The 27,853-nt window shown below is 49.5% G+C and overlaps 1 protein-coding gene and 1 pseudogene across 2 annotated transcripts in view; one reads left to right on the forward strand and one right to left on the reverse strand.

Annotated features, from left to right (window-relative positions):
* Nucleotides 1-13,306, reverse strand: part of L3MBTL2 (L3MBTL histone methyl-lysine binding protein 2) — a 25,431-nt gene extending 12,125 nt beyond the window's left edge. Inside the window, exons 1-6 of one of the 2 annotated variants that reach the window (XM_050805850.1) lie at nt 13,134-13,306; nt 9,140-9,377; nt 5,502-5,635; nt 3,399-3,522; nt 2,473-2,552; nt 832-949 (exon numbers count right to left, since the gene is read on the reverse strand). In XM_050805850.1, the coding sequence (XP_050661807.1) occupies nt 832-949; nt 2,473-2,552; nt 3,399-3,522; nt 5,502-5,635; nt 9,140-9,377; nt 13,134-13,157 (718 nt within the window). In that variant the 5' untranslated portion in view covers nt 13,158-13,306. Of the gene's footprint in view, nt 1-831; nt 950-2,472; nt 2,553-3,398; nt 3,523-5,501; nt 5,636-8,544; nt 9,378-13,133 lie in introns of those variants that run through there. The other variant, XM_050805851.1, reaches the window with a different exon arrangement.
* The window catches only part of LOC126929229 (60S ribosomal protein L17-like), a 198,475-nt pseudogene that overhangs the window by 120,500 nt on the left and 50,122 nt on the right, over nt 1-27,853 (forward strand).

Raw genomic sequence — 27,853 nt, forward strand, 5'->3', positions numbered from 1 at the left:
TGTTAAGCCGTCTCTTGTCTCTAGCCTAAGCTGGACTTCTGGCACCTATACTTCCAGGCACGTGTATTCCTGTTGTCCACAACAGTCCTAGTCAATCAAATTCATGCTCCTAGTTAGGAAAGCATTATGGCATGGTGCTGAGAGTTAATTCCCTATAACCTGACCATCCCTGGAATGAATTTTACTTTTTAAATTTTTTTCATTTTTTGTAGAGACAGTGTCTCACTACGTTGCCCAGGCTGGTCTCGAACTCCTGAGCTCAAACAATCCTCCTGCCTCCGCCTCCCAAAGTGCTGGGATTAGAGGTGTGAGCCACGACACCCGGCCCTGGAACAAACTTTATAAATTGGGGTTTCCAGCCAGGCGCGGTGGCTCACGCCTGTAATCCCAGCACTTTGGGAGGCAGAGGATCACCTGAGGTCAGGAGTTTGAGACCAGCCTGGCCAAGATGGTGAAACCCCGTCTCTACTAAATATACAAAAATTAGCCGTGTGGTGGCCAAGTGGCCTGTAGTCCCAGCTATTCGGGAGGCTGGAGAATCGCTTGAACCCAGGAGGCGGAGGTTGCAGTGAGCTGAGATCGCACCACTGCACTCCAGTCTGGGTGAAAGAGCGAGACACCATCTAAAAAAACAAACAAACAAAAAATTAGAGTTTCCAAGTCTGCCAAGCTCTGTGTTCCCTTCTCTGGTAGAAGAATCCTTAGAAGTGGGGCAGAAACCCCAGTAGGTGGGATTTTTATGAAGCCAACTGCTGCCTACAACACTGTCCACCCATCTAGAGATGTCACCCTGCAGACACATCGCTGGCCCTGCCCTGGCCAAACACCCACCTGCTGTCTGGATGACAGAGGCGATCCAGTACACCCGGCTGGGGAGCACAGCGTCGCTGTTGAGCACCTCCACCTTCATCCCTTTCATCACATCCTCCCACTGGTCATAGAGTGGGACCTGTGTGGCGATGAGAGTACGGAGAGAGTGAGCTAACGGCGCTGGCAGGGGAGACGGGCTGCCTCATGACCTCAGTCAAGTCCTCCTTTGCACCTCCACTTTTCGCATCACCCACTGTGTGCAGAACCAGCCTCTAGGGATAAAGAGATGAGGTCCCCTGTCCTTGAAGAGTTGAGCCGGGGAGTGGAGGTGGTGGGATGCAGGGTGATGCCTAGAGACCGAGTCAGACAGAACCGAGTCCTAATCTTTACAGGACTGGTTTCTTACTGTATCATTTTGGGCACATGATGGCTTGGTGAGCCTGGATCCCTTCGTGCCCGTGCCAGCCTGAGCAATGGTGGGGCAATGTTCTTAGCACAAATATACTTTCCTTCAGTCATCACTCAAACCTGTGCTCTGGGCATCATGACCCCCTCATTTACACACAGCCATCCACCTTGCAAGTTTACTCTCTACCTTCCCTCCTATTAAAATGCTCCAGGGGGCCGGGCGCAGTGGCTCACACCTGTAATCCCAGCACTCTGGGAGGCTCAGGTGGGCAGATCACCTGAGGTTGGGAGTTCGAGACCAGCCTGACCAACAGGGAGAAACCCCGTCTCTACTAAAAATACAAAATTAGCCAGGCGTGGTGGTGCGTGCCTGTAATCCCAGCTACTCGGGAGGCTGAGGCAGGAGAATCGCTTGAACCTGGGAGGGGGAGGTTGCTGTGAGCCGACAGTGCCATTGTACTCCAGCCTGGGCAACAAGAGTGAAACTCCATCTCAAAAAAATAAATAAAATAAAATAAAATGCCCCAGGACAGCACTGGGGTGTTTTAGTTGCCTTCCCAGTACCTAATCCTCACTTTCCTGCCAATGGTGCTTTTGACTCTCCTTTGGGAAAATCACTTTTTTTTTTTTTTTTTTTAAAGAGTCTTGCTCATCACCCAGGCTGGAAGGCAGTGGCGCAATCTCAGCTCATTACAACCTCAGCCTCCCAAGTTCAAGGGATTCTCCTGTCTCGGCCTCCCAAGTAGCTGGGATTACAGGTGCCCACCATCACTTCCAGCTAATTTTTGTATTTTTAGTAGAGATGGGGTTACACCATGTTGGCCAGGCTGGTCTCGAACTCCCCACCTCAGGTGATCCGCCCGCCTCAGCCTCCCAAAGTGCTGGGATTACAGGTGTGAGCCACTGTGCCCGGCCAAATTCACCTTTTTTATTCTCAGCCCTGGCTTCAGCCAGTTGGGGTATCCCATTCCATCATCCTGGTCACTTGAGTTTAGTTCGTCACAGATCCTGGACACAGCTGTGCTAGCCCAGGCACCCAGGGGCAGGCTTTTTACAAAGCAAATTGGATTATATGTGTTAGACACAGGTACGAGGCAACTCCCCTGGGAATGAAAATGCTGAGCCTGTTAGAGAATTCAGGGCAAAAACCTCCCCACTGCCACCGTCCAGCCTGAAGCCACCCAGTGAAGCAGGTGGAGGAGCAGCTCCATGGCCGGCTCCCTGGCCTCCCTCCCTCAGCTCGAGGGCACTCACGTGCTTGAAACAGCTGACAGGAGCAGCCTTGTAACTGTGATCCTTTAGGAACTTCCCCCAGTCGAAGCCCAAGACCAGAGCTGCAGAGCAGAAAGAGGACGAGTCAGGCTGGGAGCCTGAGCAGCAGCCAGTCTAGGAGCCTGGACCCCAAGGGCCCTGTGGGACCTGCAGAGGTAGGTCCCCCACCCCCAGCAGCCCCTCTCACGGCGCTGCCCACGACACCCTCCTTCACTCCTATACCTGCTCCTCCAGTGGCCATGAGGGACCACTGTTGACTGAATTGAAAGGCGGCAAGACTCAGGAGTAAGGAACATTCAAAGGGAAATTTCTTGCCCTTCTTCCCCCAAGAGGAAAATTCAAATATCCCTGGGCTTAAATTCCTCCCACCTCCCTCAACCTGATTGGCCACACCCAATCTAAATGTGGGGGAGGGGTGCGCACACGCCAGGGCCCCTGCCACTGAGCTCCTGCCTGCTGAGCTCCATTTCAGTTAGAAACTGAGAACAGTGATAGCGGAGTTGCTTTATGCATGCGTTTAACTTGCTTAGCAATTGCTGTACACTCAGAGAAAGAGAAACAGGCTCCTTTCCTCTCCAAACCTGCCTTCAACCAGATCCGGGCCTTCATTGCCCCAGGGAAACAGAAACCACAGGGAGAAAAGCAAAAAGAAACAAAAACAGCCAATTCTTGGCGTTTGAATGATCATGGGTAGGAGTCCTGGTGATTTAAGGGTGGCTGAAGGGATTTTTCTGGGTAATTTCCACAATCCCCAACAGGTGAGGCAGGTGCAATCCGTGGTGACCCTGGCTTAGCGCACTTTCCACCTGGCCGGTTTGCCCAGTCTTCATTCCTAGAAAAGGCCACCCCAAACCCAGCCTCCTCCTCAGCCATGGCAGCTTCCTAAGCGGAGCCCTCTGCTATCTTACCGTCTTGTCCTGTTGGTGTCCCATCTGCCAGCTGTCCTGTCCCTTGGGAGTGGAGGAAGGCTCCAATTTTGGCAGACCAGGCAGCCTTGTGCAGGACTTTGGCTTTCTTGGTGGGTGGTTTTCCCTGGAGAGGAGAGAGGCTATGTGTAGCCCAGCGGCTGGGATCATGACTCTGGATTTGGGCTGCCAAGTTGAAGTCCTGGGCTTGGGTCGGTGACTTAACTTCTTTTGGGCTTCAGTTTCTTCATGTGTGAAACAGTGATGACAGTAACAATCCTGAGCTCAGGGGGTGGTTGTGGGGAAGGGTCGGGGGTGCTAGGCAGGGCTACAGAGCAGGGAGAGACCCATGTTCTATCTTTTAAGCCTTTCTGCCATGCCAGATTCAAGTCTCAGTCATCTCCTTCCTCCAGTGTCGCTACCAATAGATCCAAAGCAAAGAATGGGCCTCACAGGGGGCCAGAAATGCGCATGAACTGGGAGGCAACCTTCTGTACATACACGAATGTTCAGGAGAGGGTCCACGGCTTTCATCAGGTACTCAAAGGGGGTCCTCCCTTTCCAAAGGGAATGGCCACTGATCTGGTCTGTATTTTGTAACTTAAGCACTGACCAGGAATTTACTAAGGAGATCAGTGAAGCAGAAATCTGGGTTTAAGTCCCAAGCAAACGTAGGGGAAAATCCCAGTTCTACAATTTTTAGTAGTATACCTTTAAGTAAGTTACTGAAATTTCTGAGCCTTTATAAAAAGGAATTTTTTTAAAAATCAAATTTTTAAAGATCATTAATTGGACTGAGAATGTCAAGCCCTTAGCGAGTACTCCCAAACTGTAGCTATTAATATTACCAATATTATTCTTAGCTCTCTGAAGAGAGGGACCTTTCTGTGCCTTGACTAACATCTACAAAATGGGGAAACACTGGTAATTGTCTCACAAAGGCGATAGTGTATGAAGCAGTAAGCAGGCTCTAGAACACAGCAGTTTCTAATAAACATCGGTGGTCCTCAAGCTTTGCTGCACATTAGGATCACCTGGGAGCTCTTTCAATCTCTGTCCAGGCCACACGCCATCCCAGTTAAATCAGAATCTTTCGGAGTAGGACCCAAGCATCAATATATTTTTTTTAATTTTATTTTTCTTTTTCCCCAGGCTGGAGTGCAGTGGCACGATCTCAGCTCCCTGCAACCTCCACCTCCCAAGTTCAAGCAATTCTCCTGCCTCAGCCTCCTGAGTAACTGGGACTTCAGGCGCACGCCACCACACCTGGCTAATTTATGTATTTTTTGTAGAGACGGGGTTTCATCATGTTGGCCAGGATGGTCTCCATCTCTTGACCTCGTGATCCACCCGCCTCGGCCTCCCAAAGTGCTAGGATTATAGGCGTGAGCCACTGTACCCGACCAGCATCAATATTTTTTAAACTTTCCACGTGATCCCAGCTTGCAGGCAAATTTGGGAAGCAGTGTTGTGGATGCTGGTCACAGCTACTGGGAAACAATGTAAGATCAAGCCCCTGAGATTAGGTTCCAGCCTCAATTCTGCCATTCTCTTCGTACAGAGCCACACTAGGTATGTTATTCTACCTCCTTGGACTTCAGTATACTTAATAAATGTGTGGGTTCAACACCACATCCAAGAACCTTTCCATCTCTAAAAATTCTATAAATGTCAGTAATTTAGAAAATTGGCAAGACTTTCTAGGTAGCTGCCTGTGATATGGAGTCAGACAAGGCACGGACTTCCTGAAGCCACCATGGCTGGTGAACCTTGGGCCTGTTTCCCAGCTTCCTTTCAAAGGATGTATAAAAGTGTGGGGTGAAGACCAAGGGCGTCAGCCTTCCCCAGAGTTCTTGTTTAAAATGTACCGAACACACCAGACTCTGGGGGATGAGGGTAGGGAATAGACGGTAGCTTCAGGAACCTATAATTTAAAAAGCTCCATAAATGGATTCTTCTGTCCACTGAAGTTTGAGAACATAATAAATACCAGCTGGCCACCAGCAAGGGGCTTTTCAAACTTTCCTGGCCCTTGCCTTCAGTCAATTAGTGGCTCCTATCTCAGCACCAAAGGCCCCGGGAAGGACCCAGGTGACTGCCTCTCACCTGTAATCTAGCCAAGATACTGGCTTTCTTGGAGTTGGAGGAGTAGCTCCTGGAGCAGGAGACGCTGCAGAACCTCTTGGTCTTGGAGAAGAAGGCTTCCCTTGTACCCACGATACCACACATCTCACAGACAGCTGGGAAGAGAACTTAGCACATGACTCACCCGATACGGCCACCTCAAAGCCAACAAAATGATGGGCCCTTCAAAACCTGGGGCACTGCATTAACCAGGTGAGCCCCTGCCCCGACCAAGGCTAATGGAGTAAGAGAAGGAATGGGAGGTACTGGCATGTATATCCTGAATCTACCTGAACAAAGTGCTGCTGCTTGGCCTCCCTTGGCTGCATATGTCAACAGAGGAGCTAATGGAAATCCATGAGGACAACTGGGGGAATAGGTGAGTGTTGAAAAGTTTGTGAGAGGAAAGTGAGAAGAAGCCAGGCATGGTAGCTCCTGTCTGTAATCCCAGCAGTTTGGGAGGCCAAGGAGGGAGGACTGCTTGAGGGCAGGAATTCGAGACCATCCTGGGCAACCCAGCAAGACCTTGTTGCAAAAAAACACAAACAAAAAAAACGCCTGGTGTGATGGCACACGCCTGTCGTCCCAACTTCTTGGGAGGTTAAAGTGGAGGGGGGGACTGCTTGAGCCCAGGAGGTTGACGCTTCAGTGAGCCATGTTTGCACCACTGTACCTCTAGCCTGGGCAACAAAATAAGACACTGTCTCAAAAAAAAAGAAGAGAAAAAATTTATAGGAAGAAAAAGTGCCAGAGTCACTTAACCTCTATGGCTCTATTTTCTCATCTATATAGTAAAGGGACTGAACGAGATCTGTGGTTTTTTTTTTTTTTTTTGAGATGGAGTCTCACTCTGTCGCCCAGGCTGGAGTGCAGTGGCGCAATCTCGGCTCACTGCAAGCTCTGCCTCCCAGGTTCACGCCATTCTCCTGCCTCAGCCTCCCTAGTAGCTGCGACTACAGGTGCCGCCACCAAGCCCGGCTAATTTTTTTGTATTTTTAGTAGAGATGGGGTTTCACCATGTTAGCCAGGATGGTCTCGATCTCCTGACCTCATGGTCCGCCCACCTCGGCCTCCCAAAGTGTTGGGATTACAGGCGTGAGCCACTACGGCCGGCTAGATCAGTGTTTTAATTGTGACTTCATTTTTTTTTTTTTTTTTTGAGACAGAGTTTCGCTCTTGTCACCCAGGCAGGAGTGCAGTGGCGCCATCTCGGCTCATTCCAACTTCCGATTCCCGGATTCAAGGGATTCTCCTGCCTCAGCCTCCTGAGTAGCTGGGACTACAGGCGTGTGCCACTACGCCCGGCTAATTTTTTGTATCTTTAGTAGGGGTTTCGCCATGTTGAGCAGGCTGGTCTTGAACTCCTGACCTCAGGTGATCCGCCTGCCTCGGCCTCCCAAAGTGCTGGGATTACAGGAGTGAGTCACCACGCCTGGCCCGTGACTTCACTATTAGACCCACCTGGGGAGCTTTTAAAAATGCCTGAGCAGGCACAGTGGCTCACACCTGTAATCTCAGCACTTTGGGAGGCCGAGGCAGGTGGATTACCTGAGGTCAGGAGTTCATAGACCAGCCTGGCCAATATGGTGAAACCCTATCTCTACTCAACATACAAAAACTTAGCCAGGCGTGGTGCTGGGCGCCTATAATCCCAGCTACTCGGGTGAATGGGGCAGGAGAATCCCTTCAACCCAGGAGGTGGAGGTTGCAGTGAGCTGAGATGGCGCCATTGCACTCCAGCCTGGGCAACAAGAGCGAAACTCCGTCTGAAAAAAAAAAAAAAAAAAAAAGAAAAAAAAAAAAAAAAGCCTGAACCTAAAATTCTAATGGTCTGTGATGGGAGATTGGCACCTATAGTTTGTTAAAAGCTCCCCTAGATGATTCTAATGTGCAGAATCCCGGGTCTAAGTGGTCTCTAATGGTTCCTTCTAGTTCTAAATCCTAAGATTCTAAAAGAAGGGTTGGAAGAGGATAGAAGAGAGAAAGATAAAACAGGCAAGGGATGAAAAGAAGACAACATGAATAGAAAGGAAATAAGGCTGAGCGCAGTGGCTCACGCCTGTAATCCCAGCACTTTGGGAGGCCGAGGTGGGCGAATCACAAGGTTAGATTGAGACCATCCTGGCTAACATGGTGAAACCCCATCTCTACTAAAAACACAAAAAATTAGCCGGGCGTGGTGGCGGGTGCCTGTAGTCCCAGCTACTTGGGAGGCTGAGGCAGGAGAATGGCCTGAACCCGGGAGGCGGAGCTTGCAGTGAGCCAAGATTGTGCCACTGCACTCCAGCCTGGGCGATAGAGCGAGACTCCATCTCAAAAAAAAAAATAAATAAATAAAAAAGGAAGTAAGATTCAACAGCAAAGAGTATTAGATTACTCTTGTAACAAGTTTGGGGCCGGGTGCAGTGGCTCACACCTGTAATCCTTGCACTTTAGGAGGCCGAGGTGGGGGATCACTTGAGCTTGGGAGTTCAAGACCAGCCTGGGCAACATGGCAAAACCCTGTCTCTACAAAAAAAACCACAAAACTTAGCCAGGCATGGTGGCATACGCCTGTAGTCCCAGCTACTCAGGAGGTTCAGGTGGAATGACTGCCTCAGCCCAGGAGGTCAAGGCTGCAGTGTGAGCCATTTTCACACCACTGCACTCCAGCCAGGGTGACAGAATGAGACCCTGTCTCAAAACAAAAAAAGTTTGGGATCCAAGGGATGGCAGTGTCATCACAGACTAGCCTGCCTCTCTTCACAGGCAGCCCACACATGGGAGGCCGTGACACAGGGGTTCAGCAGCTGTCCAAGCATCACATTTCTGAACTCAACTGGCTTCCAGATGATCCACAGGGATTCTCATCTGCCCGCCCCCAACCCAATCCTCCTACCCAGGGTCACTTTATCATGTATTACCTCCCCACTCCCACCCTGACTTCCAAGCCACAAGCTATTTGTCCCTTCTCAGAAAGGAACCAAAACACTTTAGGTTTCCTATCTTCTAACATCCAGGCTGGAAATCCACTGTATATACTTACACAAAAAAGCAGCACCGTGTTATTCAGCAGCATCTAAACTGTGCTGAATACACATTAGTTGTATGAAAGAATGAATGAAGTCACAATGTGAAATTAGACTGGGGCCGGGCACAGTGGCTCACTTCTGTAATCCCAGCACTTTGGGAAGCCGAGGTGGGTGAATCACCTGAGTTCAGGAGTTTGAGACCAGCCTGGTCAACATGGTGAACCCCCACCTCTACTAAAAATACAAAAATTAGCTGGGTGTGGTGGTGGGTGCCTGTAATCCCAGCTACTTGGAAGGCTGAGGCACGAGAATCACTTGAACTCGGGAGGTGGAGGTTGCAGTGAGCCAAGATCATGCCACTGCACTCCATCCTGGGCAACAGGGCGAGACTCAAGTCTTAAAAAAAAAAATTCAGCAAAGGAAGTACCGCTGTGGCTACTTGGGGTGCTTCTGTCTCTCTTACAGATCCTTACACATCTGATCCCTTAGAAATCACAGTTAACAGCCTTTTACATATGGATGGCTCTGCCCATATAGCCTATATCCATCCCCCTCTTCCTCTATAATCTTCTGACTCCTCTCCATCCTCAGGGGACACTCTGAAGGCACCTGGCTCAGAACCACTGCCATCCAAGGAGCGAGGAGTCCCAGGGCTGAGCAAATGCAGGGGGGAGGTCGGCAGTTCCCCTGCTTCTCGATCCTCATTTTCTGCTTCACTTGACTCCTCCAGATAGGAGCTGCTCTCACTGCCCACACTGCTGTTATAACTCCGGAAACTATCATAGCCACCAAACAGCTCCAAGTCGTCATCTTCCTCTTCCTCCATTGGTTCTGAAGACGGGGTCTCCTAATGGAGGATGACACAAACCAGGTAGAAAGAATTATGGTTGGCTTTAGTGCACGGGGGGAGAAGCTGCAGATCTGCTATCAGCCCCCTCACACTTCCGGGAACCTTCCAAATACCAGGATCATTACTCCTATTTCCACATTTCTCCACCATGATGCAATACAACAGCTTAACAAGACAGAAAATATGTGTTAGGAATTCACCAGGCTCCTCTGTGGATTTCCAAATGATGATATTTTAACATGGTTCAAATAGAATACTGTGTAACAATGAGGGCCGGGTGCAGTGGCTCACGCCTGTAATCTCAGCACTTTGGGAGGCCGAGGCCGGCAGATCACCTGAGGTCAGGAGTTCGAGACCAGCCTGGCCAAGACGGTGAAACCCTGTCTCTACTAAAAAATACAAAAAAAAAAAAAGAGCCAGGTGTGGTAGTGGGTGCCTGTAGTCCCAGTCACTCGGGAGGCTGGCGCAGAGAATCGCTTAAACCCAGGAGGCAGAGGCTGCAGTGAGCCAAGATTGTGCCACTGCACTCCAGTCTGGGTGACAGAGCGAGACTCTATCTCAAAAAAAAAAAAAAAGTGAAATATCCTAAGGTACTTCACAAAGACTTTCTGGGGTAGAAGATATATATTACAAATTAATTCTTAGCCGGGCATGGTGGCCCATACCTGAAATCCTAGTACTTTGGGAGGCCAAGGCGAGTGGATCACGAGGTCAGGAGTTCAAGACCAACCTGGCCAAGATGGTGAAACCCTGTCTCTACTAAAAATACAAAAATTGGCTGGGTGTGGTGGCAGGCGCCTGTAATCCCAGGTACTTGGAAGGCTGAGGCAGAGAACTGCTTGAACCTGGGAGGCGAAGGTTGCAGTGAGCTAAGATCGTACCACTGTACTCCAGCCTGTGCGACAGAGTGACTCTGTCTCAAAAAGAAAAAAGAAATGTCTTCTGTGTTCAATATTACATCAAAATGATCTCAACTCAGAAACAGTTTAAGTCACAGAAAAGTTAATTTGGGACCCAGACTGCTCCAAAGAGGATCGGAGAGGCAGATGACACACAGATAACTGTGGCATCTTGGGGTGTACTATAGCGCTAGATTCAGCTCTGATCCTAACTAGCTATAGGGCCTTGAGCAAGTCATTTAACTTCTGTGGGCTTCAATTTTCTCATCTATAAAATAAAAATATTTGACTCAGCTGGGCGTGGTGGCTCATGCCTGTAATCCCAGCACTTTGGGAGGCTGAGGCGGGCGGATCACAAGGTCAGGAAATTGAGACCATCCTGGCTAACAGGGTGAAACCCTGTCTCTACTAAAAATACAAAAAATTAACCAGGCGTGGTGGTGGGAGCCTGTAGTCCCAGCTACTCAGGAGGCTGAGGCAGGAAAATGGCGTGAACCTGGGAGACGGAGCTTGCAGTGAGCCGAGATGGTGCCACTGCACTCCATCCTGGGCGACAGCCAGACTCCGTCTCAAAAAAATAAAAATAAATTAATTAGCCAGGTGTGGTGGCATGTGCCTGTATTCCCAGCTCCTTGGAGCTGAGGTGGAAGGATTGCTTGAGCCTGGGAGGTGAAGGCGGTAGTGAGCCATAACCATGCCACTGCTATCCAGCCTGGGCAAGAGAGTGAGATACTGTCTCAAAAGAAAAAAAAAAAGCCAGGTGGTGGTGGTATGCACCTGTAGTTCTAGCTACTCAGAAGGCTGAGGTGGGAAGATAGCTTGAGCCTGGGAGGTCAAGGCTGTACTGAATCATGGTCACATCATTGCACTCCAGCCTAGATGACAGAGGGAGACGCTGTCTCAAAGGGGAAAAAAAAAAAAAAAAGGTGTGAAGAGCTCAAATACCATCTCTAGTGCTTACTTGCTGTGTGACCTGCAGCAAGTCAATTTTGCAGTGTTTCAGTTTCCACATCTGTACAATGAGGATAGTACCACCTATTTCACAGGGTTTGGGGGCTGGCCACAGTGGCTCATGCCTGTAATCGCAGCACTTTGGGAGGCCGAGGCAGGAGGATTGCTTGAGCCTGGAGTTCAAGACCAGACTGGGCAACATAGGGAAACCCTGTCTCTACAAAAACTGGAAAAAATTAGCTGGGCGTGGTGGTTAGGGAGGCTGAAGTGGGAGGATCTCTTGAGCCAGGGAGGTCAAGGCTGCAGTGAGCTATGACTGCACCACTGCACTCCAGCCTGGGTGATAGAGAGCAACTCTGTCTCAAAAAAAAAAAAAGGGGGAGAAGTAAGAGACAATACAGGCAAAGCACTCAGAATAGTGACTTGCATATAGTAAGTGCTCAATAAACGTTGCCAACTTTTACTGGTTGAAAGCATAGACTATGATTTGCCTAGGTTTGAATCCTGGCTCTAACATTTATTAACTGTGTGATTTTGTGCGTATTTTATCTTGCTACCCTCAGTTCTTCATCATTACAAGAGAGATAATAAGCTTTCTTTAGATAATTCTTATGAAGATTAAGATATGTAAAGCCTAGTTCTATTTCCAGCAGTCAGTAACAGCTCTAAAAGTGTGACATGCTATTATTCTTCACATTATTATTGTCCTTTACCCTTACAGAATGTTTGAGCTATTCCACTTTATATTTGCAACTATACATGCAAATATGCTAGAAAGGAAACAGTTCAAATATAGGTACCCTTGTCAGGCAGGGTGACAGAGACCACCTATAGTCCCAGCTACTTAGGAGGTTGAGGTGTGAGGATTGCTTGAGCCCAAGAGTTCGAGGCTGCAGTGCGTTGTCATCACGCCTGTGAGTAACCACTGCACTCCAGCCAGGGCAACAGAGGAACACCCCGTCTCTTAAAACAAATATAAAGTGCCCAGAAACCAAATGATTAAAGGATGAGGCGGGGTGCAGTGGCTCACACCTGTAATCCCAGCACTTTGGGAGGTCGAGGCGAAGCAGTCAGATCACCTGAGGTCAGGAGTTCGAAACCAGTCTGACCAACATGGTGAAACCTCGTCTCTACTAAAAATATAAAAATTAGCCGGGTGTGGTTGCGCATGCCTGTAATCCCAGCTACATGGGAGGCGGAGACAGGAGAATTGCTTGAACCCGGAGACGGAGGTTGCAGTGAGCCGCGATCCGGCCACTGCACTCTAGCCTGGGCAACAGAGCAAGACTCCGTCTGAAAGAAAAAACAAAAGGGATGAGTGGGTTCCAGGTTGCAGTACAATGTGAAAAGCATAACAGACAGTTTCGGAGGCGGACAGACTTAGAGCCAACCTCCTTCACTTTCCAGCCGGGGTAACTTCCTGGGGCGTCGCACCACCTCTAAGCCTCAGTGGCTTGAACGACAAAGACGAAAGAATAATTCCTGTGAGGGTACTGGAAGATAATGCACATGAACGTTACAGACAAGGAGTGATGTTCACCCAACGTTAATCGCCCTTCACTTCCCACCTCATGTAACAGGCCTCACAAGCCCTAAAGAACACGGCCACGAGACAATGAGGATAAAGAATCGATTCAGGAGCTCTCACATCCTAAACCTAGTTCCCCTTCCCCCAGGCCAGGGACGGCTGTTCCTCCCTGAACTCGCCGAACATTGGCCCCAGCAGGAGAGGAGCAAAAAGTAACGCCAGTCGCCTCTGGCCCTGGCTCAGTTTAACTATCTCAGTTTATCCATCCTTCCACCTTCCATCCTCCAGACGTCGCTAAAAGCCCTAAAGAAGGGTCCACGGAGCGAGGATCTCGGGGTTCCCCTTCCAAGTCACGCTAAGTCCTCTCCTTCTCACCTCAATACTCGGGGGCTTCTCCATGAGACCTCAGTTTCGCCAAGCGTCACCAGGTGCAGGAAGCCATATTGGCCTCGTCGCTCTCCACGAGAGCACTCATTGGTCGCCTCCCTGAGCCGCGGGCCAATCACGCTGCAGGAAGGAGGAAAAGCCGGTTCCGTGCTTGCTCGCGCCATTCTCTCCCTTTGGGCGGGGAAACCGCGGGCGCTTGTGGTAATTGTAGTTCGCCTTGGGTGTGCAGGGTGGGGCGTTACCATAGTGACGTGGAAACCAGGAACGCTGGAAACCTGGTGCGCCTCACGCCGACTGTTCCAGTTACGCCAACCTCTTGACTTCATTGGGATGTTATTCACTAAACGGTTACTGAGCACCTATGATAGTCACTGTTCCAGACTCCAGGAATAACCTCGTACTCTCCCGAGTTAGGTATTTAAGGTGTCCTTTTGCTGGGATGCATAGCAGAGGGACTCATTTCCAACTCAGGCAGAAACTGAAATACTCCAGATTGAAAAGAAGAAAAAAAAAGAAAGAAACTGGAATACTGTGTGTGTATGTGTGTGTGTGTGTTTTCTTGAGACGAAGTCTTGCCCTGTCGCCCAGGCTGGAGTGCAGTGGCGCGATCTTGGTTCACTGCAACCTCCACCTTCCGGGTTCAAGCGATTCTCGCGCCTCAGCCTCCCAAGTAGCTGGGATTACAGGCGCCCGCCACCAAACCCGGCTAAGTTTTGTATTTCTTAGTAGAGATGGGGTTTCACCATCTTGGCCAGGCTGGTCTTGAACTCCTGACCTCATGATCCACCCGCCTCAGCCTCCCAAAGTGCTGGGATTACAGGCGTGAGCCACCGCGTCAGCTGAAACTGGAATATTCTTTTTCTCAATGCTGTAAGTGTCCAGCCTCCTCAAAATCTTGCAACCTTCCTCATGCACCACTCCCTCCTGGGTAAAAACCTTGAATCTGAGGCTCTCTGCCTCATCCCGTTAGGGTTTCCCACAACCTCTTTAGACACCCTGAGTTCTAGGTGCTGTTGTGGAGCTTTGCAAACATCTTTTCAAACCCTTACACATCCTATCACCGTTTGAAAGAAGAGGAAGTGGTGGCTCTTCAGGTTTAGGCACTTTCCAAGATCACACAGGATAGGGATTCCAAATTTAGTACAAATTCCTTCCCTATGCTATGCTGTGTCCCAATGAATTAATTGAGACTCTAAATGCAATATGTGGAGGCTGAATACATACAAAACATATGCCTAAATTTGAGGTCCACCATGGAGATGTGAAACTCTTCCTAGATGTCTTTCTTTCCTTCAACCCCTTCCACCCTAAACCCCTGTATCCATGCTGCCAACATGTTGGTTTTTCTACCTCCAAAATATATCCTGTATTTCCTCCACTACCACTCTAATACAAGCCACCGGCCCATTTCAGCAGCCCTTCAAGTGGTCACCCTTTCCTTCCTTCCTCCCTCCCTCCCTCCCTCTCTCTCTCTTTCTTTCTTTCTTTCTTGAGACGGAGTCTCGCTCTGTTGCCCAGGCTGGAGTGCAGTGGCACGATCTCGGCTCACTGCAAGCTCCACCTCCCGGGTTCACACCATTCTCCTGCCTCAGCCTCCCAAGTAGCTGAGATTACAGGTGCCCACCACCATGCCAGCTAATTTTTTGTATTTTTAGTAGAGAGGGAGTTTCACCGTGTTAGCCAGGATGGTCTCGATCTCCTGACCTAGTGATCCGCCTGTCTTGGCTTCTCAAAGTGCTGGGATTGCAGGCATGAGCCACCGCGCCCTGCCCTCTTTCTTTTATTGATTGATTGATTGAGATGGAGTCTCCCTCTGTCATCCAGGCTGGAGTGCAGTGGGATCTCTGCTCATTGCAACCTCCGCCTCCCATGGTCACCCTTTTTAAATCTTCACCTTTAATCCACACAGGTGATCTTTAAAACTCATAGACCTGGCCAGGCACAGTGGCTCACCCCTGTAATCCCAGCACTTTGGGAGGTCAAGGTGGGAAGATCACAAGGTCAGGAGATCTTAACCAGCCTGGCCAAGATGGTGAACCCCATCTCTATTAAAAATTCAAAAATTGGCCGGGCGCAGTGGCTCAAGCCTGTAATCCCAGCACTTTGGGAGGCCGAGACGGGCGGATCACGAGGTCAGGAGATCGAGACCATCCTGGTTAACATGGTGAAACCCCGTCTCTACTAAAAAAAAAAAATACAAAAAACTAGCCGGGCAAGGTGGCGGACGCCTGTAGTCCCAGCTACTCGGGAGGCTGAGGCAGGAGAATGGCGTGAACCCGGGAGGCGGAGCTTGCAGTGAGCTGAGATCCGGCCACTGCACTCCAGCCTGGGTGACAGCACGAGACTCCGTCTCAAAAAAAAAAAAAAAAAAAAAAAAAAAAAAAAAAAAAATTCAAAAATTAGCTGGGCGTGGTGGCACGTGCCTGTAATCCCAGCTACTTGGGAGGCTGAGGCAGGAGAATCGCTTGAACCAGGGAGTCGGAGGTTGCAGTGAGTTGAGATCGCGCCACTACACTCCAGCCTGGGCAACAGAGCAAGACTCCATCTCAAATAAATAAATAAATAAATAAATAAATAAATAAATGTTCTGGAATGAGATAGTGGTGAAAAAAAAGAAAAAGAAAGATTGGTTCAGCAAGTGCAAAGGCCACATTGGTGGAACAGCAAGTGCAAAGGTCCTGGGGCCAACCCAAGCTTGGTACACAATAAACAGAAAAATAGGGAGAGTAGATGGATATAGCAAAAGATGGAGAGGGTGGCACAAGACGAGGTTAGAGAGAAAGCTGGAACCAGGTCATTCAGGGTCTTGTGGAGTGCTTGGATTTTATTCTGTGCAAGGGAAAGGCATTAGAGTTTGTTTGGTTGGTTGGTTTTGAGACAAATTTCACTCTCATTTCCCAGGCAATGGTTCGATCTTGGCTCATCACAACCTCTGCCTCCCAGGTTCAAGCAATTCTCCTGCCTCAGCCTCCCAAGTAGCTGGGATTACAGGCATGCGCCACCACACCTGGCTAATTTTTTGTTTTGTTGTTGTTGTTGTTGTATTTTTAATAGAGACAGGGTTTCTTCATGTTGGTCAGGCTGGTCTCGAACTCCCGACCTCAGGTGATTCTCCCACTTGGGTGAATAGTCTTGATCTCCTGACCTCGTGATCCTCCTGCCTTGGCCTCCCAAAGTGCTGAGATCACAGGCCTGAGTCACTGTGCCAGGGTAAAAATTTTTTTAAATTAGCCAAGTGTGGTGGCGTGCACCTGTGGTCCCAGATACTCTGGAGGCTGAGGAGGGAGGATTGCTTGAGCCCAGGAGGTTGAGGCTACAGTGAACCATGTTCATGACACTGCACTCTACCCTAGTGACAGAGAAAAAAAAAAAAAAAGTTGTCTGGCTGGGCATGGTGGCTCGCGTCTGTAATCCCAGCACTTTGAGAGGCTGAGGCAGGTAGATTACTTGAAATCAGGAGTTCTCCTGGACGTGGTGGCTCATGCCTGTAATCCCAGGACTTTGGGAGGCCAAGGCGGGCGGATCACCTTAGGTCAGGAGTTCAAGACGAGCCTGGCTGATGTGGTGAAACCCCGTCTTTACTAAAAATACAAAAATTATCCGGGCTTAGTGCAGCGTACCTGTAATCCCAGCTACTTGGGAGGCTGAATCGCTTGAACCCAGGAGGCAGAGGTTGCAGTGAGCTGAGATCGTGCCATTGCACTCCAGCCTGGAAAAAAAAAAAAAAGAATTCTAGATCTCCCTGGCCAACATGGTGAAAAGCCTGTCTTGATTAAAAAAACATACAAAATATTAGCCTGGCGTGGTGGCACAAGCGTATAGTCCCAGTTACTTGGGAGGCTGAGGTGGGTGGATCACTTGAGGTCAGGAGTTTGAGACCAGCCTGGCTAACATGGTGAAACCCCATCTCTGCTAAAAATAGAAAAATATTGGCTGGGCACATTGTTCATGCCTGTAATCCCAGCAGTTTGGGAGGCTGAGGCAGGTGGATCGCCTGAGGTCAGGAGTTCGAGACCAGCCTGACCAATATGGTGAAACCCCATCTGTACTAAAGATATAAAAATTAGCCGAGTGTGGTGGCATGTGCCTGTAGTCCCAGCTACTCGGGAGGCTGAGACAGGAGAATTGCTTGAATCAGGGTGGCAGGGGATGCAGCGAGCCGAGATTATGCTACTGCACTCCAGTCTAGACGACAGAGCGAAACTCCGTTTAAAAAAAAAAAAGAATTAGCTGGATGTGCTGGTGCATGCCTATAATCCCAGCTGCTCAGAGGCCGAGGCAGGAGAACTGGTTGAACCTGGGAGGCAGAGGTTGCAGTGAGCCGAGATCTTGCCACTGCACTCCAGGCTGGGTGACAGAGTGAGATTTTCTCTTAAAAACAAACAACCAACCAAAAAACCAACAATAAGAAAAAAGTTGTCTGGGTTGAATAGCAGATTGGCAGGGCAGAGAGCAGAGGACACAAGTTCAAGGGATTTATTTACATAGTATGAAACAGAAAAGCACGTTTGTGTTGCTAGTGGGAGTGATCCAGTGGAGACAGACAGATCAATGATCCTGGACAGAGGGACAGTGATGCACAGAAGGCCTTAAAAGACAGGAGCGTATTAAGTCCACATGTAGAGGGATGAATTAGTCCAGCCAAAAAGGTACCTTTGCTACAGGATAAAACCCCTGCCCAGGAGCTCCGTAGCAGAAGGAACTGCCACACTGTTACTGTTCTGGGGTGGCCACTGTTGCTTAGCAACCTGTGTTTAATAAGATGTTTCAACTGAATTCCTAATAAATGGCCATTTCCACTTACACCAACGGTTCCAGTCACTGGCGTTCCTGCTCTGCTTATTTCCAACGCTGAAACTGGACGCTCAGGTTTTTACTTCCTTGTACTGTTGATGATGTATGCATTTTTTTTTTTTTTTTTTTGAGACGGAGTTTCACTCTTGTTGCCCAAGCTGGAGTGCAATGGTGCAATCTCGGCTCACTGCAACCTCTGCCTCCTGGGTTGAAGTGATTCTCCTGCCTTAGCCTTCCGAGTAGCTGGGATTACGGGTATGCACCACCATGCCAGGCTAATTTTTTGTATTTAGTAGAGACCAGGTTTCACCATGTTGGTCAGGCTGGTCTCGAACTCCTGACTTCAGTTAATCCACCCAACTCAGCCTCACTAAAGTGCTGGAATTACAGGTGTGAGCCACCGCACCTGGCCTAATTTTGTATTTTTAGTAGAGACAGGATTTCTCCATGTTGGTCAGTCTGGTCTTGAACTACCGACCTCGGGTGATCTGCCCACCTTGGCCTCCCAAAGTGCTGGGATTAGGATTTCAGGTGTAAGCCACTGCGCCTGGCTTTTTTTTTTTTTTTTTTTTTTAAACGGTGTCTCAGCCCGGCGTGGTGCCTCACACCTGTAATCCCAGCACTTTGGGAGGCCAAGGCAGGTGGGTCACGAGGTCAGGAGTTCAAGACCAGCCTTGTCAAGATGGTGAAACCCCATCTCTACTGAAAATGCAAAAATTAGCTGGTCATGTTGGTGGGTGCCTGTAATCCCAGATGCTTAGGAGGCTGAGGCAGAGAATTGCTTGAACCCAGGAGGTGGAGGTTGCAGTGAGCCGAGATCGTGCCACTGTACTCCAGCCTGGACAACAGAGCGAGATTCCATCTCAAAAAAAAAAAAAAAGAAAAAAAAGAAACGGAGTCTCGCTCTGTCACCCAAGCTGGAGTGCAGTGGCACAATCTCAGCTCACTGCAACATCCACCTCTGAGGTTGAAGCGATTCTCCTGCCTCAGTCTCTGGAGTAGCTGGGACTATGGGTACGTGCCACCATGCTAGGCTAATATTTTGTATTTTTTTAGTAGAGACAGGATTTCGCCATGTTGGACAGGGTGGTCTAGAACCCCTGACCTCAAGTGATCCACTTGCCTTGGCCTCCCAAAGTGCTGGGATTACAGGTGTGTGCCACCACATCCAGCCACAAGAAACATCTTTTTTTCTTTTCCTTTTTTTTTTTTTTTTTTTTTTTTTCTGAGATAGGGTCTTACTCTGTCACCACCCAGGCTGTCACAGCTCACTGCAGCCCCAACCTCCCATGGTCAAGCAATCCTCCTATCTCAGTCTCCTGAGTAGTGGGGACCACAGGTGTGCGCCACCAGGCATGGCTACTTTTTGTATTTTTTGTAGAGAGGGGATTTCTCCATGTTGCCCAAGCTGGTCTTGAATCCTGGACTCAAGCAATCCACCCACCTTGTCCTCCCAAAGTGCTGGGATTACAGGTGTGAGCCACAGAGCCCAGCCCCACAGGACCCTTCTAATTGGTCTCCATGCTTTTTCTTTTCTTTTTTGAGATGGAGTCTTACTCTGTCACCCAGGCTAGAGTGCAGTGGCATGATCTCGGCTCACTGCAACCTCTGCCCCCTGGGTTCAAGCAATTCTCCAGCCTCAGCCTCCCTAGTAGCTGTGTTTACAGGCATGTGATACTACGCCTGGCTAATTTTTGTATTTTTACAAAAATTACAAGAGATGGGGTTTTTGCCATGTTGGCCAGGCTGGTCTCAAACTCCTGACCTCAAGCGATCCGCACCACTCAGCCTCCCAAAGTGCTGGGATTACAGGCACGAGCCACCGCTTCCGGCCCCCTTGCTTCTTCTCTTGATCCACCTCCAGTTCATTCTTCACACAGACACTAAGTGTAATACAGACATCGAATCAGTTTACTCTCCTGCTTAAAGCCTTCAAAGGTTTTCCATTGTGCTCTCCTGCTAACTGGAACTTTTCTCCACCTCAGTCCCTATATTCTGGGTCTCTGCCCGAAATGCTCTTCTCCCACAATTCCCTTCCCAGAAATGGCTCCTTCTTATCCTGCAAGTAAAGGTATGTTCCCTACTTAGCAGGCTTTTCCCCCATTGCCTAGGCTGTATCACAACACCTGCTAAATTCCTCCTCAGATGGAATTAGATGTTTGATAAGTCTTCATTGTCTCCCTGAAGGAGGTAGGAAGCTCCATGAGGACAGAGAGATTCACCTGTGTTTTCCCAGAGTCCAGCACGGGGCCTGGTGCACAGTAGGCACCAAATAAATATTTGATGAGGCCAGGTGCAGTGGCTCACACCTGTAATCCCAGCACTTTGGGAGACTGAGGCGGGCAGATGACCTGAGGTCAGGAGTTCGAGACTTGCCTGGCTAACATGGTGAAACGCCGTCTCTACTAAAAATACAAAAATTAGCTGGGCGTGGCGGCAGGCACCTATAATCTCAGCTACTTGGGAGGCTGAGACAGGAGAATGGCTTGAACCCAGGAGGAAGAGGTTGCAGTGAGCCGAGATTGCACCACTGCACTCCAGCCTGGGCAAGAAAGTGAAACTCCATCTTAAATAAATAAATAAATAAATATTTGATGAATAAGATGATTTGTCACTAGCAGATGCTCTGTGAAATGTATGGGTTTACTCCTAAAGTATTACTAAAAGATTAAGCAACTAATAAAGGTTATTTTTCTCAGCTGGTTTCTACCATACCGGTGTCTAATAGGATGATCATAACTACTATATACTGTGCACACTTACTTCTTTTATTTATTTTTTGTAACTGGCTCTGTCGCCCAAGCTGGAGTGCAGTGGCATGATCTTCGCTCACTGAAACCTCTGCCTCCCGAGTTCAAGCGATTCTCCTCCCTCAGCCTCCTGAGTAGCTGTGACTACAGACGTGCACCACCATGCCAGGCAAATTGCTGTATTTTTTTTTTTTTTTGAGACAGAGTCTCGCTCTCTCGCCCAGGCTGGAGTGCAGTGGCCGGATCTCAGCTCACTGCAAGCTCCGCCTCCCGGGTTTACGCCATTCTCCTGCCTCAGCCTCCCGAGTAGCTGGGACTACAGGCGCCCGCCACCTCGCCTGGCTAGTTTTTTGTATTTTTTAGTAGAGACGGAGTTTCACCGTGTTAGCCAGGATGGTCTCGATCTCCTGACCTCGTGATCCGCCCGTCTCGGCCTCCCAAAGTGCTGGGATTACAGGCTTGAGCCACCGCGCCCGGCCGAATTGCTGTATTTTTAGTAGAGACAGGGTTTCACCATGTTGGCCAGGCTGGTCTTGAACTCCTGACCTAGTGATCCGCCCGCCTCGGCCTTCCAAAGTGCTGGGATTACAGGCGTGAGCAACCGCTCCCGTTTTTGCATTTTAATACATAGCACAATCAACCACTCAGGGATTTCCTCTTGATTTCTCCCTCTCCATCCCTCATTGTTCAATCCAATAGCAAATCCCGTTTATTCTCCAAAAGCTACCTCAAATATTTGTTACTTCTATCTATTTATTTCAGACGGGGTCTCCCTCTGTCGCCCAGGCTAGAGTGCAGTGGCGCGACCACGGCTCATTGCAGCCTCCACCTCCTGGGCTGAAGCCTCAAACGTCAGCCAACCCTCAAACCCCGCCCCAGTAGCTGGGACTACAGGAGTGAGACATCGCACACAGATAATCAAAAAACAAACAAACAAAAAACTTTTTTTTTTTTTTTTTTTGGTAGAGACAGGGTCTCATTATGTTGCCTGGGCTGGAATTTTTACTTCTTTTTATCTCTACTGCCATCACTTAAATCCAGACCACCATCATATCAACCCTGGATCCCACTGAAGCTCCTAGTTGGGCTCCCCTCTTACCCTATCCTATTATTTTGCTACGTAGCAATCTTTTTAAAACGGTACTTTGGTTTGACTAACTCCTTTGTGTCACTGATTTGCAGGACGAGGGCTTTTACCCATATGAGCCACTTCTGTCTCCTCTTCCTCCTGTTATAAGACTCCTGGGGAGGGGGCGGGTGACCCAAGTAGAAGTGGAAGAGTTAGAGAAAGGCCAGGATAAGAGAGTTATTCATTCAAATAATGTATCGCGTGCCCCTATGCTCTGCGCACTGTGGGTATAGCAGTGAACTCGAGGACCGCACAGTTCGGGCGCTCCCAGAGCTTCAGTTCCAATTCCATCCGAAGGAAGGGAGACAAAGCTTTCCCGCGCGGACTAGCGGCCAGGCGCGGCGCTAACTGCTTTGACGCCCCGCCTGCCGCCGTGCCTCAGCTCGCCTCTTCTGCACAACGGGACGATCACTGGACGGTGCCCTCTTTGCCCCTCAGGGCCACGGGGAAGGTCCCGCCCCGAGCGCTCAGCCGGAGGGCGTCGCACCAAGAGCCCCAGCGCAACTCCCGATGTGGGCGGGGCCCAAAGGTTACGTGACGGGGAAGGCGGGCACGCGGGCTGCGAGCACCAACCGCCGGCCGCCCCGAGCGCGTCTCCCCGCCCCCATCCCCGCCCCCGCCCCGCCCCGCCCCCAGCGCGTGCCCGCCCGGAGCCCTCTAGGCTGGAAGGCTGCAGGAGCGCTACCGGTGCCAGAACTGCCAGAGCGGGAGGAGCGCGGCGCGGGCCAGCTGGGACTGCTGGACAGCGGGGTCCAGGCTAGAGGGGAGCGGTCAGTGACGGCTGTGGAGGAGGGAGGCGCTGAGCGTCAGCGCGGGAGTCGAGCCTGTGGGCCACTGAACTGGGGGGCTGGCCGAGGTGGGGCTCCCGCCCTGAGGGCGCGCCTTAGGGAGGGGACAGGGGCCGGCGGGACCCTGCTTTGTCTTAGTCGCACTGAGGTGAGGGGGCTGCACTTGGCCGAGCAGCGAGGACCGTGCCCGGCTCAGAGAGAGCTCTCGGAGCGTCCGGGCTAGATTGCGGCCGCGGTGCGGGAGAAGTCGGGGGAGGGAGTGACAGGTGACGGGGCTGACAGGGCAACTGCCATTATTAAGCACTCGGCCGCCCGGGTGCCACCGCCTCCTTCCCAAGCTGGCAGCCCGGGCCACCGGGGACACGCACCTGTCCTAAGAGGGTGTAGTCTTTGAGGCAGAGGTGGGACACGAACCCGGGACGGTTTGCCCTTGGGCCACTCCTGTAGGCTGAGGGAAAAGTGTACTTAAACCAGGCTTTGAGAATTGGGCCGAGTCTGAAGCGCGGAGATCACCGAGCCCTTCGTTGGCTGTTAGGAGTTTGGGAAGACGTTTGGCCTCTAAAAGACCACATTTTCCTCCTCCCCAAAAGTGGCTGAACCTGTGAACACTAATTACTCATGTGTAAGGAGTGCTGTGCAATCTGTAAAGCACTTTCCATTCCTGTGTCGTAGATAATTCGCCACAGTGAACTTGCCAAGCGTTTTTTTTAATTTACCTTTTGTACAGATGAAGAAATTGTGTCCCAGAGACGTTTATTAAATCAGGGAGTAGCAATAGAGCCTCACTTTTTGTTTTTTGTTTTGAGATGGAGTCTCAGTCTGTCGCCCAGGGCTGGAGTGCAATGGCGCCATCTGGGCTCACTGCAACCTCTGCCTACCAGGTTCAAGCAATTCTCCTCGCCTCAGCCTCCTGAGTAGCTGGGACTACAGGCACCGGCCACCGCACCCAGCTGCTTTTTGTATTTTTAATAGAGACGGCAGGGGGAGGGGTTTCACCATGTTGGCCAGGCTGGTCTCGAACTTCTGACCTCAAGTGATCTGCCCACCTCAGCCTCCCAAAGTGTTGGGATTACAGGTGTGAGCCACCACACCCAGTGGAGGCTTACTCTTTTTTTTTTTTTTGAGATGGAGTTATGCTCTTGTTGCCCAGGCTGGAGTGCAATGGTGCAGTCTTGGTTCACCGCAACCTCCACCTCCTGGGTTCAAATTATTCTCCTGCCTCAGCCTCCCAAGTAGCTGGGATTACAGGCATGCGCCACCACGCCAGGCTAATTTTTTTTTTTTTCCCCTTTAGTAGAGACGGGGTTTCTCCATGTTGATCAGGCTGGCCTTGAACTCCTGACTTCGGGTGATCCGCCTGCCACGGCCTCCCAAAGTGCTGGGATTACAGGCATGAGCCACCGTGCCCAGCTGAGCCTTACTCTTATACATCAAATGTTTTCCATGGTAGGAAACCACCTGGGATGAGCATCAAGCCCCAAACTCACACATCCTGTGATTTCATCATCAGAGCTCCTGGTTTAGGGCACAATTCTTGGCTGGATCTGCCTACCACTCCCCGGCTACCAACAACCGTATCTCGGCAACACAATCACCTTGGCACAACACTTTTAATTATTTGTTAAATGTTTCTTACTGGGTTGGGCTAAACCAACTGTGAGGAGTCCTTTAGGCAGAGTCAAAACTTGGAGACAGTTGGATGGGCTTGACCGAATTCTGAAAATTCCCTGAGTGTATTGGGTTTTCTTGGTGACGATTATTTTGAGAGTATTGGTGATAATAATTTTTGTCCTTCCTATTGACAGGTCCACCTCCTAACAAATTATTGGAAGGAATATGAGAAAAGTAAGTAGGGATTTTGAAGTATGAGTTAAAAGAACCAAAATTGTTTATGTTTAGAACATTGGTAGTTAATTTGGTGATGTTATTTCTGGATGTATAAAGTTAATTGGCAAGTGCTTATCAAATGCCTTTGTGTGTGTGTGTTGGGTGTGGAGGGTGTCTGTGACACGGAGTCTCATTCACCCTGTCAGCCAGGCTGAAGTGTGGTGGCGCAATCTCAGCTCACTGCAACCTCTGCCTCCCAGGTTCAAGCGATTCTCCTGCCTCAACCTGCGTAGCTGGAGTTACAGGCACTTGCCACCACACCAGACTAATTTTTTGTATTTTTGGTACAGACAGGATTTCAGCATGTTGGCCAGGCTGGCCTTGAACTCCTGACCTCAGGTGATCTGCTCACCTCGGCCTCCTAAAGTGCTGGGATTACAGGTGTGAGCCACCATGCCCGGCTCCCAAATGTTCGTTTTTGAGGAATATATTTATTAATAGATTCTGAGAGGTCTACACAGGTGGTAGTCCATCACCACAAACACTGACAATATAATAAACCAAGAGATGCTATTTTTTAAAAATCTCTATAGGACTGTGAAAGGGAAGAGAAGCCAGCTATTACCCTAATGCCTATGATGTGTGTCAGGTGCTGGGGGTGATTTTCACTTATCCTATAGCTTGTTTACCCTCCCAACAAACTTGAAAGGCAGAAGTTATTTGTTTGTTTGTTTGTTTATTTTGAGGGTCTCACTGTTGCCCAGGCTAGAGTGCAGTAGTGTGATCACGGCTCACTGCAGCCTTGACCTGGGCTCAAGTGAGCCTCCTGCCTCAGCCTCCCGAGTAACTGGGACCACAGGTGCATGCCACCATGTCCAGCTAATTTTTTTTCTTTTTTCTTTTTAAGAAATGCAGAGTCTCACCATGTTGCTCAGGCTGGTCTCAGACTCCTGGACTCAAGCCATCCTCCTGCCTCTGCCTCTCAAAGTGCTGAGATTACAGGTGTGAGCCACTGTGCTAGGGTTAAAGTGTAAGTCTTGTTGATGCTATATCTAAGACACATCTCAGATCTGTCCATCACCTACTACTGCAGATGAAGTCACTGTCATTTCTTGCCCTCAGTCCTATAATAGCTTCCTAATTTTCTGCTTCCTTTCTTGCCACCCTAAAACCTATTCTCCACACAATAGCCTGACTGATTTATTTGTTATTATTTTTGGGTCAGAGTCTTGCTCTGTTGCCCAGGCTGGAGTGCAGTGGTGCGATCTCAGCTCACTGCAGGTTCCGTCTCCTGGGTTCATGCCATTCTCCTGCCTCAGCCTCCCGAGTAGCTGGGACTATAGGCGCCTACCACCAAGCCCGGCTAATTATTTTGTATTTTTAGGAGAGACGGGGTTTCACTGTGTTAGCCAGGATAGTCTCGACCTCCTGACCTCATGATCCACCTGCCTTGGCCTCCCAAAGTGCTGGAATTACAGGCGTGAGCCACCGCTCCCGGGCTGATTTATTTAAAATGTAAGACAAATCATGCCACCCTCCTCTTAAAGTGCTCCCCCAGGCCCTCATTGTGCTTAAAATAAAATCTAAGGCTAGGTGCAGTGGCTCACGCTTGTAATCCTAGCACTTTGGGAGGACGAGGCAGGCGGATCACTTGAGTTGCAGTGAGCTGAGATCACGCCACTGCACTCCAGCCTGGGAGACACAGCGAGACTCTGTCTCCAAAAATAAATAAATAAATAATAATAATAAAAAATTAATTGCTTACCTTGACCTATCAGGACCTAGTGATCTGTCAACTACTTGCTTTGCAACTTCATTTTTGCATCATTTTCTCCCTGTGTCATTGAATTCCAGCTTTGTTTCCCTCCCTCCCTTCTTCCCTTCCTTTTGTGAGACAGGGTCTCACTCTGTTGCCTAGGCTGGGGTGCAGTGGTGCAATATCAGCTCACTGCAACCTCCACCTCCTGGGTTCAACTGATTCTCATGCCTCAGCCTCCTGAGTAGCTGGGATTACAGGCGTGCACCACCACGCCTGGTTCATTTTTTTGTATTCTTAGTAGAGACAGGGTTTCACCATGTTGGCCAGGCTGGTCTCGAACTCCTCCACCTGCCTTGGCCTCCCAAAGTGCTGGGATTACAGGCGTGAGTCACTGCACCTGGCCGTTACCCTTCTTTCTGTCCCTGAGATGTGCTAAGCTTGTTCTTGCCTTGGGGAGTATGCATTTGTTGTTTCTAGAATGTTATTTTCCTAGGTATTTTCGTGTCTGGCCCCTTGCTATTTAGGTCTCAGATTAAATGTCATCTCCTGAGTACCTAAGTAAAGTAGTACATGAAGCTTTCTATTATATCTCCTTTTTAAATGTTCTTCTTTGAACTTACCATAACCTAATATTTAGTGCTAGTTTATTTTCTGCTTCCCTTCACTAGAATGACAGCTCCTTAAATTGTAATAGCTAAAACTTATTATGCCTTTTTTTTTTTTTTTTTGGAGACAGGGTCTCACTCTGTTGCCCAGGCTGGAATATGTCAACCCCCACTTCCCGGGCTCAAGCGATCCTCCCACCTCAGCCTCCCAAGTAGCTGGGACCAGAGGTGTGCACCACCATGCCTGGCTAATTTTTTGTAATTTTTGTAGAAACAGGGCCTTGACATGTTGCCCAGGCTGGTCACAAACTCCTGGGCTCAGGTAATGCTTTCACCTTGGCCTCCTAAATTGTTGGGATTACAGGTGTGAGCCCACACCTTGCTAATGTTTAATCTTGTTAGGCATTTAGAATTGTGCCTATTACTCTAGAAGGTGGATACTTTTATTATGCCCATTTTACAGATGAGGAGACTGAGTCTTGGTAGGTTAAGTAACTTGCACATGGTCGCACAGTTAGTTAGTGGCAGAACTGAGATTTTTTATTTTTTGAAACAAGGTCTCACTCTGTTACCCAGGCTGGAGTGCAGTGGTATGATCACTGCTCACTGCAGCCTTGACCTCCTGGGCTCAAGCCATCCTCCCACCTTAGCTTCCCCAGTAGCTAGGACTATGGTCATGTGCCACCATGCCCAGCTAATTTTTCTTTTTCTTTTCTTTCTTTTTTGGTAGAGACAGAGTCTCAATATGTTGCCCAGGTTGCTCTCGAACTCCTGGGCTCAAGTGATCCTCCCACCTTTACCTCCCAAAGTGCTGGGATTACAGGCATGAGCCAGCATGCCCAGCCCAGAGCTGGCATTTGAATCCAAGCAGACAAGCTTCAGCATCTGTGCTCTTAATCAAGTGAGAGCAGGGCCTTAGCTTCGCCACCTCTGTAATCGGGCACCTTGAATGTAACATGGCGTTTAGCAGGCTCTCAATAAAAACTGTAAAATGAAAGAATGTAATCACAAGAGAAAACTAAGTTATAAACAAAAACCTAGGAACTATTAGCCTTG

This window comes from Macaca thibetana, chromosome 10, assembly GCF_024542745.1.
Source record: "Macaca thibetana thibetana isolate TM-01 chromosome 10, ASM2454274v1, whole genome shotgun sequence".
Taxonomy (NCBI): Eukaryota; Metazoa; Chordata; class Mammalia; order Primates; family Cercopithecidae; genus Macaca; species Macaca thibetana.